The sequence below is a fragment of the Euleptes europaea genome, chromosome 12 (assembly GCF_029931775.1).
Source record: "Euleptes europaea isolate rEulEur1 chromosome 12, rEulEur1.hap1, whole genome shotgun sequence".
NCBI classification, from domain to species: domain Eukaryota; kingdom Metazoa; phylum Chordata; class Lepidosauria; order Squamata; family Sphaerodactylidae; genus Euleptes; species Euleptes europaea.
In genome coordinates, this window is record NC_079323.1 from 21,941,727 (window position 1) to 21,956,244 (window position 14,518).

Sequence of the window (14,518 nt, forward strand, 5' to 3'; positions counted from 1 at the left end):
AGAGGCTGAGGAGCTTGTGTCTCTTCTTGGCAATGTCCTTTTGGAAAGGGCGGAGGAACCATTGTAACGGTCTCGCCCGAAATCGAGCCCATGGTACCGAAATCGAGCCCATGGTACCGAAGGGATGCACGAGATCATGTGCCCTTGAAGCTTGGCCAATGCCATGAGCCGAAATGTTGGAGCAGATGCTGCTTGTTTGGCCAGTGAAGAGATGGATTCCACCTTCTCTGTTGTAAGGATGAAGGAGCTGGACGTGGTGTCGATGACTACACCTAGATGAGTCAGCCTCTGTGAAGGTATCAGTTGACTTTTGCTCCAATTGATCAGGAATCCGTGTTTCTGTAAAATCGAGATCACGATGTTGGTGTGAGTCCGACTCAGCTCCTGCGTAGGAGAACAAATGAGGATGTCGTCCAGGTACGGATGTCGTCCAGGTACGGATGTACAAATGAGGATGTCGTCCAGGTACGGATGTACTTGGACTGCCAGTTTGCGGGCCTCCACCATGAGGGTCACTAGGATCTTTGTGAACACCCTCGGGGCAGATGTTAAGCCGAACGGTAGGGCCCGAAACTGGTAGTGGTCGTCCTGGCAGGAGAAGCGTAGAAACTTCCTGTGTTCCCAGTGAATGGGGACGTGGAGATATGCCTCGGTGAGGTCCACCGAGGTCAGGAAGGCTCGAGGAGTCAGCGACTCTGAGATGGACTTTAGGGTTTCCATCCTGAACCTTTTGTAGATGACGAACTTGTTCACCCACTTGAGGTTCAGGATGGCTCTCCAGTCCCCGTTTTTCTTTGGCACCGTGAAAAACACGGAATACACCCCCGAGTAACGCTCTGAGTACTCGACGGCCTCTATTGCCTGAATGTCTAAGAGGTGGCGAATAGCTTCTTGTGTTCGAAGAAGTTTGTCTTGGCCTAGTGGTTTTGTCTTGGATATGAATCTTGGAGGTGGGGTCGTGCGGAACTCTATCAGGTATCCCTGAGAGATGATGGAGGATACCCAGTGATCCGTCTGGGATGACTGCCAGGCCGCCGTAAAGCGGGTGAGACGGCCCCCCACCGGACCGATGGGGACGTCATTGCTTGGATTGTTGAGTTCCATACCCAGCTCTGTCAGTGGGCTGGGCGGAACGAGGGGATCTGGAATAACGGCCTCCCCTACGAAAGGAACCCTTGTAAGAGTTCCAAGAACCTCTCCGCTGTTCACCGCGAAATCTCTGTAGGGTGTGGGAGGAACGAAAGGGACGAGAGTAGGTTTTTTGATCTCTCCTATAGCTCTTAGGAAGAGCTTTCTTTTTATCCCTAGTCTCGACTAAGATAGGGTCAAGCTGGTCACCAAAGAGCTTCTTACCTTGGTATGGAAAACCCATTAGATCGGATTTGGAATGATGGTCCACTTGCCAAGGCCTAAGCCAAAGGGCCCTCCTAGAAGCCAGTTGAGTGGCGATGGCTCTGGCTAAGGAAAGGGTATCTAAGGAAGAGTCTGCCAGAAAGGTGACTGCCCTTAGGATCCTGGATACTCCCTCCTGGGCTTTCTTATTCTTTTCTGGAATGATTTGACGTAGTTTGCGTGTCCAGACAATAGCTGCCCTGGACACTAATGCCGATGTGACAGAGGCGCTGATGGCTAAGGCAGATGCTTCGTGTGCTCTCTTGAGAGAGATCTCTGCCTTCCTATCAAGAGGATCTCTGATAGATCCCATGCCATCCCTGGCCACTACGTCGTTGGAATGTAAGGCACAGATAGGAGCTTCCACCACCGGGGGCTTAAGCAATTGAGCCGAGGTGGGTGCTAAGTCATAAAACTTCTTAGCTATAGCCGGTACCTGTCTATTTGCTAATGGCTTTTCCCATTCTGCAGTGATTAGGGATGTGAAGTAGTCTGGGACCGGGATCACACGAGAAGGGTTGTTGTGCCTGTGAAAAAATTCTTTTGATCCTTTAAGTGTATCAGAGGCTTGGGGGTCCTGTGTCTCAGACAGGTCCAAAGCCTCTAGAGTCTTAACTAAAAGGGAGGGGAAATCCTCCTGAGGAAAAAGCCTCAGCTGTTTTTCTTCCGGTTTTGGAGGGTCCCCCTCTGGGGGGGAGTCCTCCGCCTCCTCCTCCTCCTCCCCATTGTCCTCCTCTGAAGAGTCTGGGGGAGACTGGGGCTGAACGACTACCCTCCCTCTGGGTTGGCTATAGGCTTGGTCGATAGCTTTCTCCTTCCCATGCCCCTTGTGCCTGTGGAGGGAGCTGGGTCCCTCTAGAGGGTCCTGGTAGTCCTCCGTGCCTCTAATAGAGGGGGTGGGGGTAGCCTGAGCCGCCTGCAGCCCATCCACAAAGACACTTCTAATGAGCTCCGTGAGCTCAGCTCTTAAAGCAGCTAGCCCCCCTCCGTTGGAAGCCCCCGCGAACGCTGGTACATTACCAGTAGCAGCCCCTTGCTGTGCGGCCATCGATCCCTGGGGAGCCTCACTGCCGCTGGAAAGGACCTGGCTAGCAGCCACGGAGGTCCTGGAGGGGCCAGCTGGTTCCAGCGGGTCCGCGGAGCCGACGGTAGCCTCCAAGTCAATTGGCGTCCGGCTAGCAGCCGCGCCTGGCGTCCGGCTAGCAGCCGCGCCTAGCTTCACGCGCTCCGCCACGGACGTAGAGGCGGGAGCGCTAGGCGTCCGGCTAGCAGCCGCGCCCGAGTCCTTTTTCTTCTTTTTGGCCCCTTGTGTTGGTTCCAATTTTCTTTTGCGCTTGGGGTTCGTCCCTTTAGAGGGACTAGAGGGATCCCCGCGACTCAGGGCCGCCGCGACGAGGAGACCCGGGTCTAAATCAATGGGGGAAATTAATTCGTCCTGACTAGAAGCCGCCATTTTGTTTTGGCGGGAAAGGACGACTCTAACCCTCCGGGCCCCACACAAGACGCGACAAGGGGAACAAACAAGGTAAGAAAAAAAGGGGGAACACAAAGGGGAAAATCTTTTTTTTTTTTTTTTGGAAAAAGGAGTACCAGTAAGGAATTTAAGAGATTCAAGAAAAAATGGCGGAGCACCGCCACAAACCTGCTTCCCTGACAAAGGCAGGAAACAAAACTGAGACATTCCGATGGGAGGGGGTCATTTCCCCCAGGGAACCGGAAGGCCTACATTTTTGTTGAATCCTGCCTTCCCTAGCAAATAAAGGAAAATAACCCAGAATGAAGACGCCCTTCTTACCTAGAGCGAGAATGGACATTACCCTACCTGAGGCTGAAGGAGGTTCCTCAAGCCGAAGGAGCTTCCCTACACATTTGTTAGAGGAAGGTTCCTTCGGCTGGAGGAAGGCTTCAGACTTTGCTGAGTGGAACGGTAGGCTACAGGCCATTGCAAACATGAAAACTTCATAGAAGAGCCATCTTACCTCCCAGTTGACTATGGACACTTGCCAACGGGCTATCTTGTCTATGCTTTCTAGCCTTCGTTTGCGCTCATTGATCAAGCAGGCGACATTCTTCATGGCCTCATAGGCTGCCTTTACATTGTTATAGTCACTGTAAAAGGAAGGTGTGGGTCAGTCATTTTAAATGATCCATTTTACCGCCTTCAGAAACTTAACATTCAGTCTGTTGAAGAGTTCTGTGGAATCCAAAAACTTGCTCGTTAATCTGTGCTTATAGTCCTAAACACTCTGACTAAGCACTATGGATCTTAGTGGGGCTTACTTTTAAGTAAACATACTTAGGGTTACATCTGAAGACATTTCGGATGGTTCCAACAAAAAGCTGTACTGGAGGCTCTTACATCCTGTTCTACCTATGCCTATTTGTATACATACATACATATATACATATATGTATGTATATATTTGAGAAATTTAATGAGCCATCGTAAAGCACACAAAAGAACTAACCTTCATGGTTTTATTTTTTAAAATAAAATTAAAAGGCATGGAGAAGGGGACAAGAGAGAGGGGGAGACAGGAGTCTATGTCTGCTGCTGCTAATCTGGGATCTTTGCGTTGAGCCAAGACAATGGCCCCAACAGCAGCAGTCCTTTTGCGTACAGAGAGAACAACTGAACAGCTCAGATGAAGCGAAATCCCCGGCCTCTTTTCAGCACAAAGCTAAGACAGCTCTTTTCATGGTTGCCTCTGAGACAGTAAGGAATAAAGAAGAAAGCTGAGGAGGGAGAAAAAAGCCGGCAACAAAGCAGTCCCCTCCCCCGAGTCAGCCCTACAAAATCAGCTAAACCCTGAGCAGCACTCTGGGGAGAACAAAAACATCCGAAGAGCATTTAATAATCCAAAAAGTGGATGGCACCAGCGGTAAACCGTCCTGGGTTGTTGCTCATTAAACACAACTAAGATTGGCTTCATGGGCTCTGATTACTTTAAAACACTGTTTTCCCCTGACCAAAGCAGATTTTGGCTGAATGACAATTCCTGAAGCTGTCTCTGGATACTTGAGAATCCACTGGTCTGTACTGGTTGCTTGCTTACCATACAGTCACAACACTGGTCTGAAGCAAATCATACCTAGAAGCCAACAGAGGGAGCTTTCCCACATGCCAAATAATGTACTTTCAATCCACTTTAAATGCACTTTGCAGCTGGATTTTACTATGTGAAACGGCAAAATCCACTTGCAAAGATCATTCAAGTGGATTGAAAGTGGATTGAAAGTGCATTATTCAACATGTGTGAAAGCGCCCAGAAAGGATGCTGAAAGGGGGAATCGCTTGTTTGGAAAGAATAAAGCTCTTGCTGACATATTAGATTTTCTCTTGTAGGAAGATTTTGACCTGAGAAATATTTTGAACAAATAACCTGTGGACCTTATGGGGTGATAAAAGACCCACAAGAGGCCCTCAGCCATGCACTCTTCTGGTTTCAATTTGCCACACAACAACAATGCACAAGGATGGAAACACTACAAGTCGAATGCCACTGTTGCTTGTGGCCAGGTGATGACCACACTGGTCTTCTTCTTTCCAATCTCGTTGCCAGTTTATGCATGTACTAGTGCTTGTGGGAATGAAACAAATGGGTGGAATTAATTCTGGATTAATTATCCACAGTGCACTGCTGTGAGCTTATAAATGGCGCCATGACCCCCCAAAAAAAACAAAAAACAAAGAGAGAGCGAGAGAGAGAAGTATATTGCTTATCCTACCTGTGCTCCTGTGTGGTGTACTTTAGTAATTCTGCAAGCTGTAAAGGGTATTTACAGATTTTCTGCACAGGTGTGAGAAGAAAACCATCGATAGCGATATCGATCATTTGCTGAAGCAGGCGGCAAGCCTCGAAGAAGTGGCGGTATTTGCTCTGCTTCATCAGGTTGGATAGTTCAATGCAGGCACCAGGATGATTGTTGCAGTATTCTGAATAGATAGCAAAGCCGTCTTGCTAAAAGAAAACAACACAAATGTTACTTAAAATATCTGTACACATCTGTGCTCCCCTGTCCTCCCCCGCCACCCTCTTTTCTACACAACCCCTTTTTGCTGTGAGGAGGAGGAGATGGGACTTCTTTGTCATGATGGGCTCAAGCTGTTTATAACATTTTATCAAAATGAGGGTTCCTAAAATGCCTCAGAACAGTTATTGGCATAAGCAAAGGGAAAGCCATTCCAAACTCTTCTGCAGCCAGAAGGCCGAGAGCCATTCAGAGGTGCCACCCAGGAAGAACATCATGGCAAGGTGAAGGGCAACCTGGCTCCGGCCACTGACCAAAAACTGCGGAAGAAGGAACTAGGAGAGGAAGGGGAGGATGCTAATGCTGCAAGCTGTACGTGAATGGGATATATGGATGCACGTTTTTATAACACCCCTGTCTTGAATCTGTTTTTTATTATTTTTTGGTGGACAAAATTTCACCAGGGAATAGTTCTCCTTCCATGAGGTTAAAGCAGGTACAGCCAAGATAACTGGAAACGGGGTCTCAAGTCTGGCCACTGCACCTCCTCAGACAGGAAATATGCAACAACTTTACTCAACCCCCCCCCCGATCACTCCGTTGCCACAAAGTGCAGCAGTATGAAGATGGAAAGCAGGAGCTGACGTTGCTAATTAGGCACTTGCAGGGGATGGGACATACTACTCACCACACTCTTTATTGTGCATATTATGATGGGTGTTTTTCCCCTATACTGTTCTCTAGTTTGTTACTTTATTACTATGCTAATTGTATACAGTTTCAATGTGATGTTCTCCAAGCTTGTAATCCCTGCTTTACTATCTGTATTTCTCTGTGTTTTTGTGCAGTTGTTGGGTCTAATTTGGTTGGGTATATGTATTGCACTGTTCCTACTGCATAGCTTTTAGCTGCATTCTACCTTGAACCTCCGAAAGGAAGTGTGATGAAGCAAATAAATAATAATGTGTGTGAGTGGATTGGGGAGGGGGCGCTGTCTTTCCCAAGCCCCCAGAGACAGAAGAGAAAGGGGGGCCAAGTGGCGAGTGGCAGCCCTCCTGTGGGGCTCAAAATGAGTGAATACACACAACATAAATTTATAGTATACAGGTTGTACTCAGGAGTTTGCAACAGAAAGAATTCCAAACAAGTATACTAAACAGCAAAAAATCTCTTGAACTGAAAGCACTCATAAAGATTCCCCAGTGGGTACTAAACACAGACTAGTCAGCTTTTTCTCTTCCTCAGAGATGCATGGGGCTGAAGTCATGCAGGGAAACGTGTTGTCATATTCACAGGCAGCAATCATTTGTAATGCCTGCAACCATGGCCATTCCCAAATGTGCTGCTGCACTGGCAGAAATAGCTGCTGAAAGCATCCACATACCACCACCTCACACAACGACTTCCCCCATGCAATCCTCATGAACTTTGGGATAGTTTGTACAGGGTCGGCGGGAGAACAGCCGTGAGAATGGACCTCAAAGAGCTGAAAGTTTAACTGAATTAAGCATGGTTTATTGGCGGTGCTAGAGGTAGTGGCAGAAGAATCATTAGTGGTGTTTCTTCCCATCAATCATGTCTTTGAGCTCTGGAAATCTTTTATACAGGTGTAAGAATATCAGTCTAAATGCCTGTAACTAGGTTTTGGGTTGTAGACTGATTCTAGCTTTCGAGCTACCGCATATTTGATGCTTCACTAGACATGTGGTGTCTATGGTTAAATTGGGTTATGGTTAAATTAGGGAGACCTTACACATTATACTGACATTTCATTCTGCAGTGTTACTGCATTGTAGCTGGCCTTACTCAGAAGAGCATGGTCCATGCAAACAAAACAGAATTAACTGGCTTACATGTTGAAGAAAGCAGGATCCTATTTCACTCAGGTGGGGTTCTTCTTTGTTGTACTGCTTCTCTAGGTCTTTCAAGAACTTTCTTTGGAATTTGTAAATATCTTCGATGTTTCCAAAAATGGTGATGAGCTGGGCTGCAGTGAACATTCCTGTGTGTTTGCGACACTGACGAATGTACCCCTAAGAAATGACACCGCAGAACTCTTAACATTTGTCAGAACAGAAAATGAATTGTTTGAATAATGTCACTGTTTGGCTGTACAATATATCAAAGTCCAGTGTTAAGTACAATACCCCCCTTGGCATGGGTACAAAGCAAATACATCACTTCAGAATTGCCCATATCTAACTGCATATCGAACCCTATCTTCTCTCCCTCCCCAATCCTGCCCTGACGAAATTCCAATAAAAATACAGTTGAAAATTGTGTCCATCTTTAACTTTATTGACATAAATGTGCAGATTGCTCTTCTGACTTACCTGATGTTCAAAATTACACATCTCTTTTCCTTCATACCTTCTTGTCAACAAATGACAATAAAATCCTAACAAAATTAAATCAGAAGAATTTCCGTCTAGACATCAGAAGAATTTTCTAACAGTTAGAGCGGTTCCTCAGTGGAACAAGCTTCCTCGGGAGGTGGTAAGCTCTCCTTCCCTGGAGGTTTTTAAGCAGAGGCTGGATGGCCATCTGTCAGAAATGCTGATTCTATGACCTTAGGGAGATCATGGGGGGCATCTTGGCCATCTTCTGGGCACTCTGTGTGTGTGTGGGAGGTAGTTGTGAGTTTCCTGCATTGTGCAGGGGGTTGGACTAGATAACCCTGGTGGTCCTTTCCAACTCTATGATTCTAAATCTACTTCTCTTGTCCATATTTGCTTAACCTCGGCCACAGTGGGATCCACAGCACCCCCAGTGGTACAGAGTCACTGCAGGGCAGAGTTGCAACCCTGCTACCCAGGCTGACGATGCTGAAGTGAAGCCCTGAACCAAAGTCCCATTTGTATGCTGACTAACGGCTTGGACAGCGAGAACGGGCTTTGCCCCCACCTCTGCACAACTGCTAAGGTGTCTGCACAGTGTGAACTTGAGGAGAAAATGTCTGGGCATATGCTCCTTCCCTATGATCGTCACTATTTGGAAAGCATTGTTGACATAGGAAGGAACCATATGCGCAGATACGTCCTCCATGCATTTGCACCGTGCAGATGACTCAGTGATTGCGCGCAGGCGGGGCCGGCATGCTTATGCCCATGCTGGCTCTCCATGCAGTCAGTTGACATGCGGACAGGTCATCTGTGCAGGGCTTTCACTGAATGGATTACATTGGTCCAACAGCAGTAGACAGCAAAAAGTCTCTGACAGCTGCCCCACTAAGATGGATGCCCAGGGAGCCCACATTCTGAGTCAATACCAAAACCTTTAATGTCATTAAAGGTTTTGGTATTGGTATTCTGAGTCAATATTGTCCTATGGATGTTACATCATTGCTTAAGAGTTCCTTGCTTCCTTTGTAACCCATAATCATGAAATGTAATAAACATATGCCCTACACCTGAATGGCCCAGGCTAGCCTGATCTCTTCGGATCTCAGAAGCTAAGCAGAGTTGGCCTGGAGGAAATGCAGTTATGCTATAAGCAGCTTCACCTGTCCTCCCACTCCTTGTTTTTAAGGCAAAGCTTGAGCTTCCCTTCATAACACAAACGATTTCCTCCTTTCCTTCAGAATTCTCTAGCGTCTAGCATCTTACCTCACAGATGTCTTTGAGGTGTTTGATATAGATCCGCTCCGTGTTCATTATTTCCTGAATTACATTTGTTCTCATCTGATCCTTGTTTTCAGCAATTTTTTGGCGCTGCTTCCCAGGATCTGCATTTTGCTCCTCACCCTGAAGGCTCCCACTGTTTTCGGCAAGTTCCTCCTGATTGACTCGCAACTTTGAAAAATTAAGGGACGGGGTTAAGACTTTGCATTCTGTGCCATCTAGACCAGTGGTTCCCAAACATTTCGGGCCATCACCTCCTTGGTTCCACAAACTCAACCCCAGAGCCGCCTACCCTATCCGACAACACAATTCAAGGGGCCCACCTCTAGTGCCCCCCTGCCGCCCCCTTGCCCCTTAGTGCCCCCTAGGTAATCCCTCCAGGGGGTGGTACTGCCCACTTTGGGAACCACTGATATAGACGATTCCCTGCTTTAGCAGTGGTCATTGTAAGTGGATTACAGTGTACAAAGTGGTAGACCAGTGTCTGCTACCACACGGATAGTTTCAGAGTGAAGCCGTGTTGGTCTGCAGTAAAACAGATTCGAATCCAGTAGTACCTTGGAGTAGCAACAAAAGTTTCAGGGCGTTAACTTTCGAGGATCACAGCTCCTTTTGTCAGACATGAGTAGAAACTTGTTGGTCTCTTAAGGTGCTACTGGACTTGAATCTATCTGTTTTGCTACCATACGGTTTCTTGGGATTTACCACATATTTGTTAATGATAATTGAAAGGTGCTAATGAACACTTGTTATCAGCAAAAATTGGGCAACAGAGATTTTTAGTCTTTGTTCAGGAAGGGCGACACCGATCTGAAACTACTGACTCATTACCCTTTTTGAGCCTTTACCCATTTATTCCCCTTTTTCTCACAGAAAGAGAAGCATGATACAGCCTCAAAATCCACAAAGCCAGACGACGCCTGATCCTGTGCCTGTTTATTTGGAAGCCACCCGCTAAATTCAGTGGTTCTTATCCCTAAGTCAGTATGCATAGGAGTACAGCTTCATTATCTTTATGCAATGTGCTGCCAACACAGCATTCCACAAGATAACAGGAACGACAACATTTAGGAGGACGAAAGGGTAGCAAAGGGCTCAAAATTAAACTACCTATGGCTATCTAAACTTGAATTTCTCTATGATACTGGGCAAGTTAATTTTTCATGACTTAATCAAATGTAAAACAATGATAAACACATTTTGTGAAATAATTCAGAGTAGGGTTGCCAACAGGCCTGGAGAAAAATGTCCTCTCCCTTTATTAGAGGGAAATGGGCAGCTAAAGCCTTTAATGGCATCCAGGTAAATAATATCACCTGGTAAATACTATCCCATTAAACCTCTATTAAAGGGCAGGACCTTCTCCTTCTAGCTGTTGGCATCCCTAATTCAGAACAGGGCCTTTTTCTTATTTGGCACTAGATCAATGCCTTTAAAAAGGTCAGAAGTCAGAACAGCATGTACACCTCTGTATGCATAAATATTTAAAAATGTAAAGACATAAACTTTTGGCTTTGCTCCAAAAAAGGCATCAAGTTCTGACCCTTGGTCTGCTACCCCCAACTGACCAGTGTCTATTGTTTTTAAGCGGAAGTGAGACAGTGGGGTTTACTGGATGGGGTGTCAACCTTGACCTAAGGATAAAGGTCCAGCACCAAAATCCATGGAGAGTGGGATGAAAATACAAGCAATAAATACGCACCATCCTTGATAGCTTCCCTACCAGTTCTATCAGCTGATATAACATTTTGAATGTTAAAGTGCAAAAACATACAAGCAGGGTTTTTTTTAAAGAAATGGAAACAAAAATAACAATGAACACATGAACACATGAACACATGAAGCTGCCTTATACTGAATAAGACCATCAAGTCAAAGTCAGTATTGTCTACTTAGGCTGGCAGTGGCTCTCCAGGGTCTCAGGCACAGGTCTTTCACATCACCTACTTGCCTAGTCCCTTTAACTGGAGATGCCGGGGATTGAACCTGGGACCTTCTGCATGCAAAGCAGATGCTCTACCACTGAGCAACGGCCCCCTCCCAGGGCAGTATTTTCATTTCAGCTTCATATGCATGCTCCTCTATTGATGAATACCTAACCAATGTGGGACCCACTCCTGAGACGCAGGGAAACTTTGGACACAAACAGGTGATGCCAAGAGCTTCTGTACTGGCAGATAAAGAAAATGCTAGATGTGGATTTCCCATTCCACTTTTTATTGGGTTCATTTTGGACTAAAGAGTTCCTTGGTCACGCTGGAAATCACAACAAGAAAGAAATGATGTTAGCCGCCCAGAGGCCAGCCCTACCGGGAGAGGGCAGAGTATAAATAAAATTCTATTCTGTTCTATAAAAGAGCCAGATACAACACAGAGCCTTGCCCTTAACATGTCTGCTTGGTTCCTTTGAGGCTACTTACATCTACATTCATTGCACAGAAAGAGCTATTGTGCAGCCCAATAATGCAAGGAATGGAGAAGTAGGACATTCAGGACAGTGGTAATTCTAACAGGCTTGATCTGTTTTAGTTAAAAATGGAAACTCATGAAATTATAAATGTATCACAGCAATCCTGATATCCCAGTGGAAGTGAAATAAAATACCGCTCAGCTTGGAGCAATGTAACGGCCACCCAAGGCCACATAACTGTGTTGAAAGGCACAGAGACCTTGCCTGACTCACCCTGACAAAGCTTGCCGGGAACCAGGCTTCCTTGTCTTCGCTTCTTCCCCACCACCAATCCTTGTTGGAAGCCTCAAGGACTTGGATGACCTCCCCCGCTTTGAAAGCGAGCTCCTGATCATCCATGGTCACGTGATCCCAGAGTGCCTCCGCATAGACCATGCTCCCATCACTGATCAGCTGAAATAAAGAAATAAAGGTTAAGGGCAGAGACTCCGCTGGGGCTGCCAAATGCCGACGGACAAAACACCTCACGTGCGGACACAATGCAGGTGCAGCAACCCACTTTCCTTCGCTTCTCAGTGGCATCCAAGGAAATGCTATATGTCATATAGAGGGCTGTCATATAGAAGAGGGTGCCGAGTTGTTTTCTGTTGCTCCAGAAGGTCAGACCAGAACCAATGGGTTGAAATTAAATCAAAAGAGTTTCCGCCTAGACATTAGGAAGATTTTTCTAACACTTAGAGCAATTCCTCAGTGGAACAGGCTTCCTTGGGAGGTGGTAAGCGCTCCTTCCCTGGAGATTTTTAAGCAGAGGCTAGATGGCCATCTGTCAGCAATGCTGATTCTATGACCTTAGGCAGATCATGAGAGGCAGGGCACCTTGGCCATCTTCTGGGCATAGAGTATGGGTCACTGGGGGGTGGGGGGGAGGTAGTTGTGAATTTACTGCATTGTGCAGGGGGTTGGACTAGATGACTCTGGTAATCCCTTCCAACTCTATGATTCTATGAAATATTCCCCTTGCTTGCCATAATAAATTAACTAAGTAATTTGCACATTCTCAACAACAATTGGACTGTGGACCCATGGCTCTGATAAGTCTTTTATAAAGCTTAAATAGGGGATTATCCAGCTAGCTGGAAAGATTCGTGCAAAAGCGATCTTCGTGTTACCTCGTTAATGGCTAGCTGTTCCCCTCCAGGCTGCAGGTATCGAGGGCTGGCTCGGCAGAGCTCCTCGTAGCTGTAATCTTCCTCGCTGCCATTATCATCCACTAAGGCAGAAGATTCAGCACCATCATCTGCAGTGCCTGGCACAAAAGTGAAATATGCAGAAATTAGATATAGTCAAAGCCTGCCTGCTTATCGGAAACAAGCATTTAGTTGTAACACTTGTTAATTAAATACAACCAGAATTATATACTTCTCTTTTGAGGAATCCCACTCACAAAAAGCATGGAGCCCTGATTCTCAGCTTCTAGGGTCATGAGAGATTTGAACCTAGAATAAAAGCTGATGTACACTTTATGCAGAATGAGCTGGGAGGATTCTGGACTGTACTACTTTGCACTGATTGGAGGGGGACAGGCAATATTTCTGAACACTCCTCCACACACAAAGGTCCCTTGCATGCAGTAAAAAGGGGCTTTGCTAACAGTGCAATCCTAAGCAGAGTTACAACATTCTAAGCCCACTGAAATAATGGACCATAACTCTCTCTTTCTCACTAGTTTTCTATCCGCACTTCTTAGGGGGCTTATGAGGACTTGGAATGACTTCCCAAAGGAGGCCCGCTTGGCTCCATCACTGCTTACATCCTCTCACAAAGAGAAAACATTACTGTTTAAGAGAAGAACTAGAAACTGAGCAATGACGAGATATACTGTTGATTAATGTTTGGTCTACTGTGATTTTTCTTCAGCAGTGATTTCCTTTCTGCATTTGCTTCTAGTCTTGTCTTGTCCATATTCTGTATTATTTTGAGTCCTTTTCCATATAGGTCCTAGCTGGGGGCCTTCTCATCAAAAAGGCAGGATGTAAATAGTTTGAATAAATAAACAGAAATGTCTTACACGGTGAGGCATTAAAAATGTCCTCCCCTTGCAATCTCTTCAGTAAAGTCCAGAATTCTACCTCCTGCGTCTACAACCTCAGTTCATATAATTTAAAAGATTTTTTTAGCGTGCCTTTGAACAATAAATGGCTCTCAAAGCAGCTTATAAAATCTATTTAAAAATACAACAACTATATACACATTTAGCTGGATCATGTATAATAATATGAATAGATCAGATCTCTGATTAGACTAAGAATTATTTTACTCTTCAGAGTGCTGGAAGGCTCACCCTCTTTCTAACATGCACATAAAAGGAAACTCTCTTCTTTTTGCTGCCCAGAACTAAGCCTCTGTGCCATTTTACACAGCCTTTTTATTGTTAGCTTCTGTGAGCTTCTTTTCTATCCCAGGAATACAAAATGATGAGAATGGGTTTAAACAACAACAATGTAAATATCACAAAATGTTCAAAGAAAAAATAAAAATAAACCTAAAAATACAACCTACAAGTAAAATTACCCAAGTTCATAGAATCGTAGAGTTGCGAGGGGCCATACTGGCCATCTAGGCCAATCCCCTGCTTAATGCAGGATCAGCCTAGAGCCTCCCTGACAAGTGTTTGTCCAGCCTCTGCTTATATGCACAGATAGCTGCAAGGAAACCTCAAATGTGCCAGTCCTTAATTAGTTAAAAGCCTTCACTGACTCTGCAGAACTCAAAGAGTAAAGAATATATTCCAATACAAGAATGTAATCAGCAGAAATTAATCTGGAGAAGAGGGCTAAGCGATCTCCCTCATGCCAAGGCAGAAAAAGCCCAGACTTTCATTCTCATCAATATCATCTGGGTAAAAGACAGAACCAAAAACAGAAAGTAGGGCCCAGGGTTGAAGAAAAATAAAAAAGTGAAGGCACTCCTTCATTAAGCCTCTACATGCAATCCTAAACCGTTATACCAGGGGTGGGGAACCTTTTTCCTGCCAAGGGCCATTCGCACATTTATAACATCTTTCGGGGGCCATACCAGGTGTAGATCTCCCGGTGGGGGGGGGGAGAAGCTAGGGTTGCCAGGT

The 14,518-nt window shown here is 45.7% G+C and overlaps 1 protein-coding gene across 2 annotated transcripts in view; it reads right to left on the reverse strand.

The window, feature by feature from the left end:
* SPATA13 (spermatogenesis associated 13) overlaps positions 1 to 14,518 on the reverse strand; it is a 154,128-nt gene that overhangs the window by 11,575 nt on the left and 128,035 nt on the right. For both annotated transcript variants that reach the window (XM_056858028.1, XM_056858029.1), the window contains 6 exons: positions 12,564 to 12,700; positions 11,668 to 11,847; positions 8,970 to 9,155; positions 7,218 to 7,397; positions 5,122 to 5,354; positions 3,372 to 3,501 (listed from right to left, as the gene is read on the reverse strand). In XM_056858028.1, coding sequence (XP_056714006.1) covers positions 3,372 to 3,501; positions 5,122 to 5,354; positions 7,218 to 7,397; positions 8,970 to 9,155; positions 11,668 to 11,847; positions 12,564 to 12,700 — 1,046 coding nt within the window. The remainder of the gene's footprint in view (positions 1 to 3,371; positions 3,502 to 5,121; positions 5,355 to 7,217; positions 7,398 to 8,969; positions 9,156 to 11,667; positions 11,848 to 12,563; positions 12,701 to 14,518) is intronic.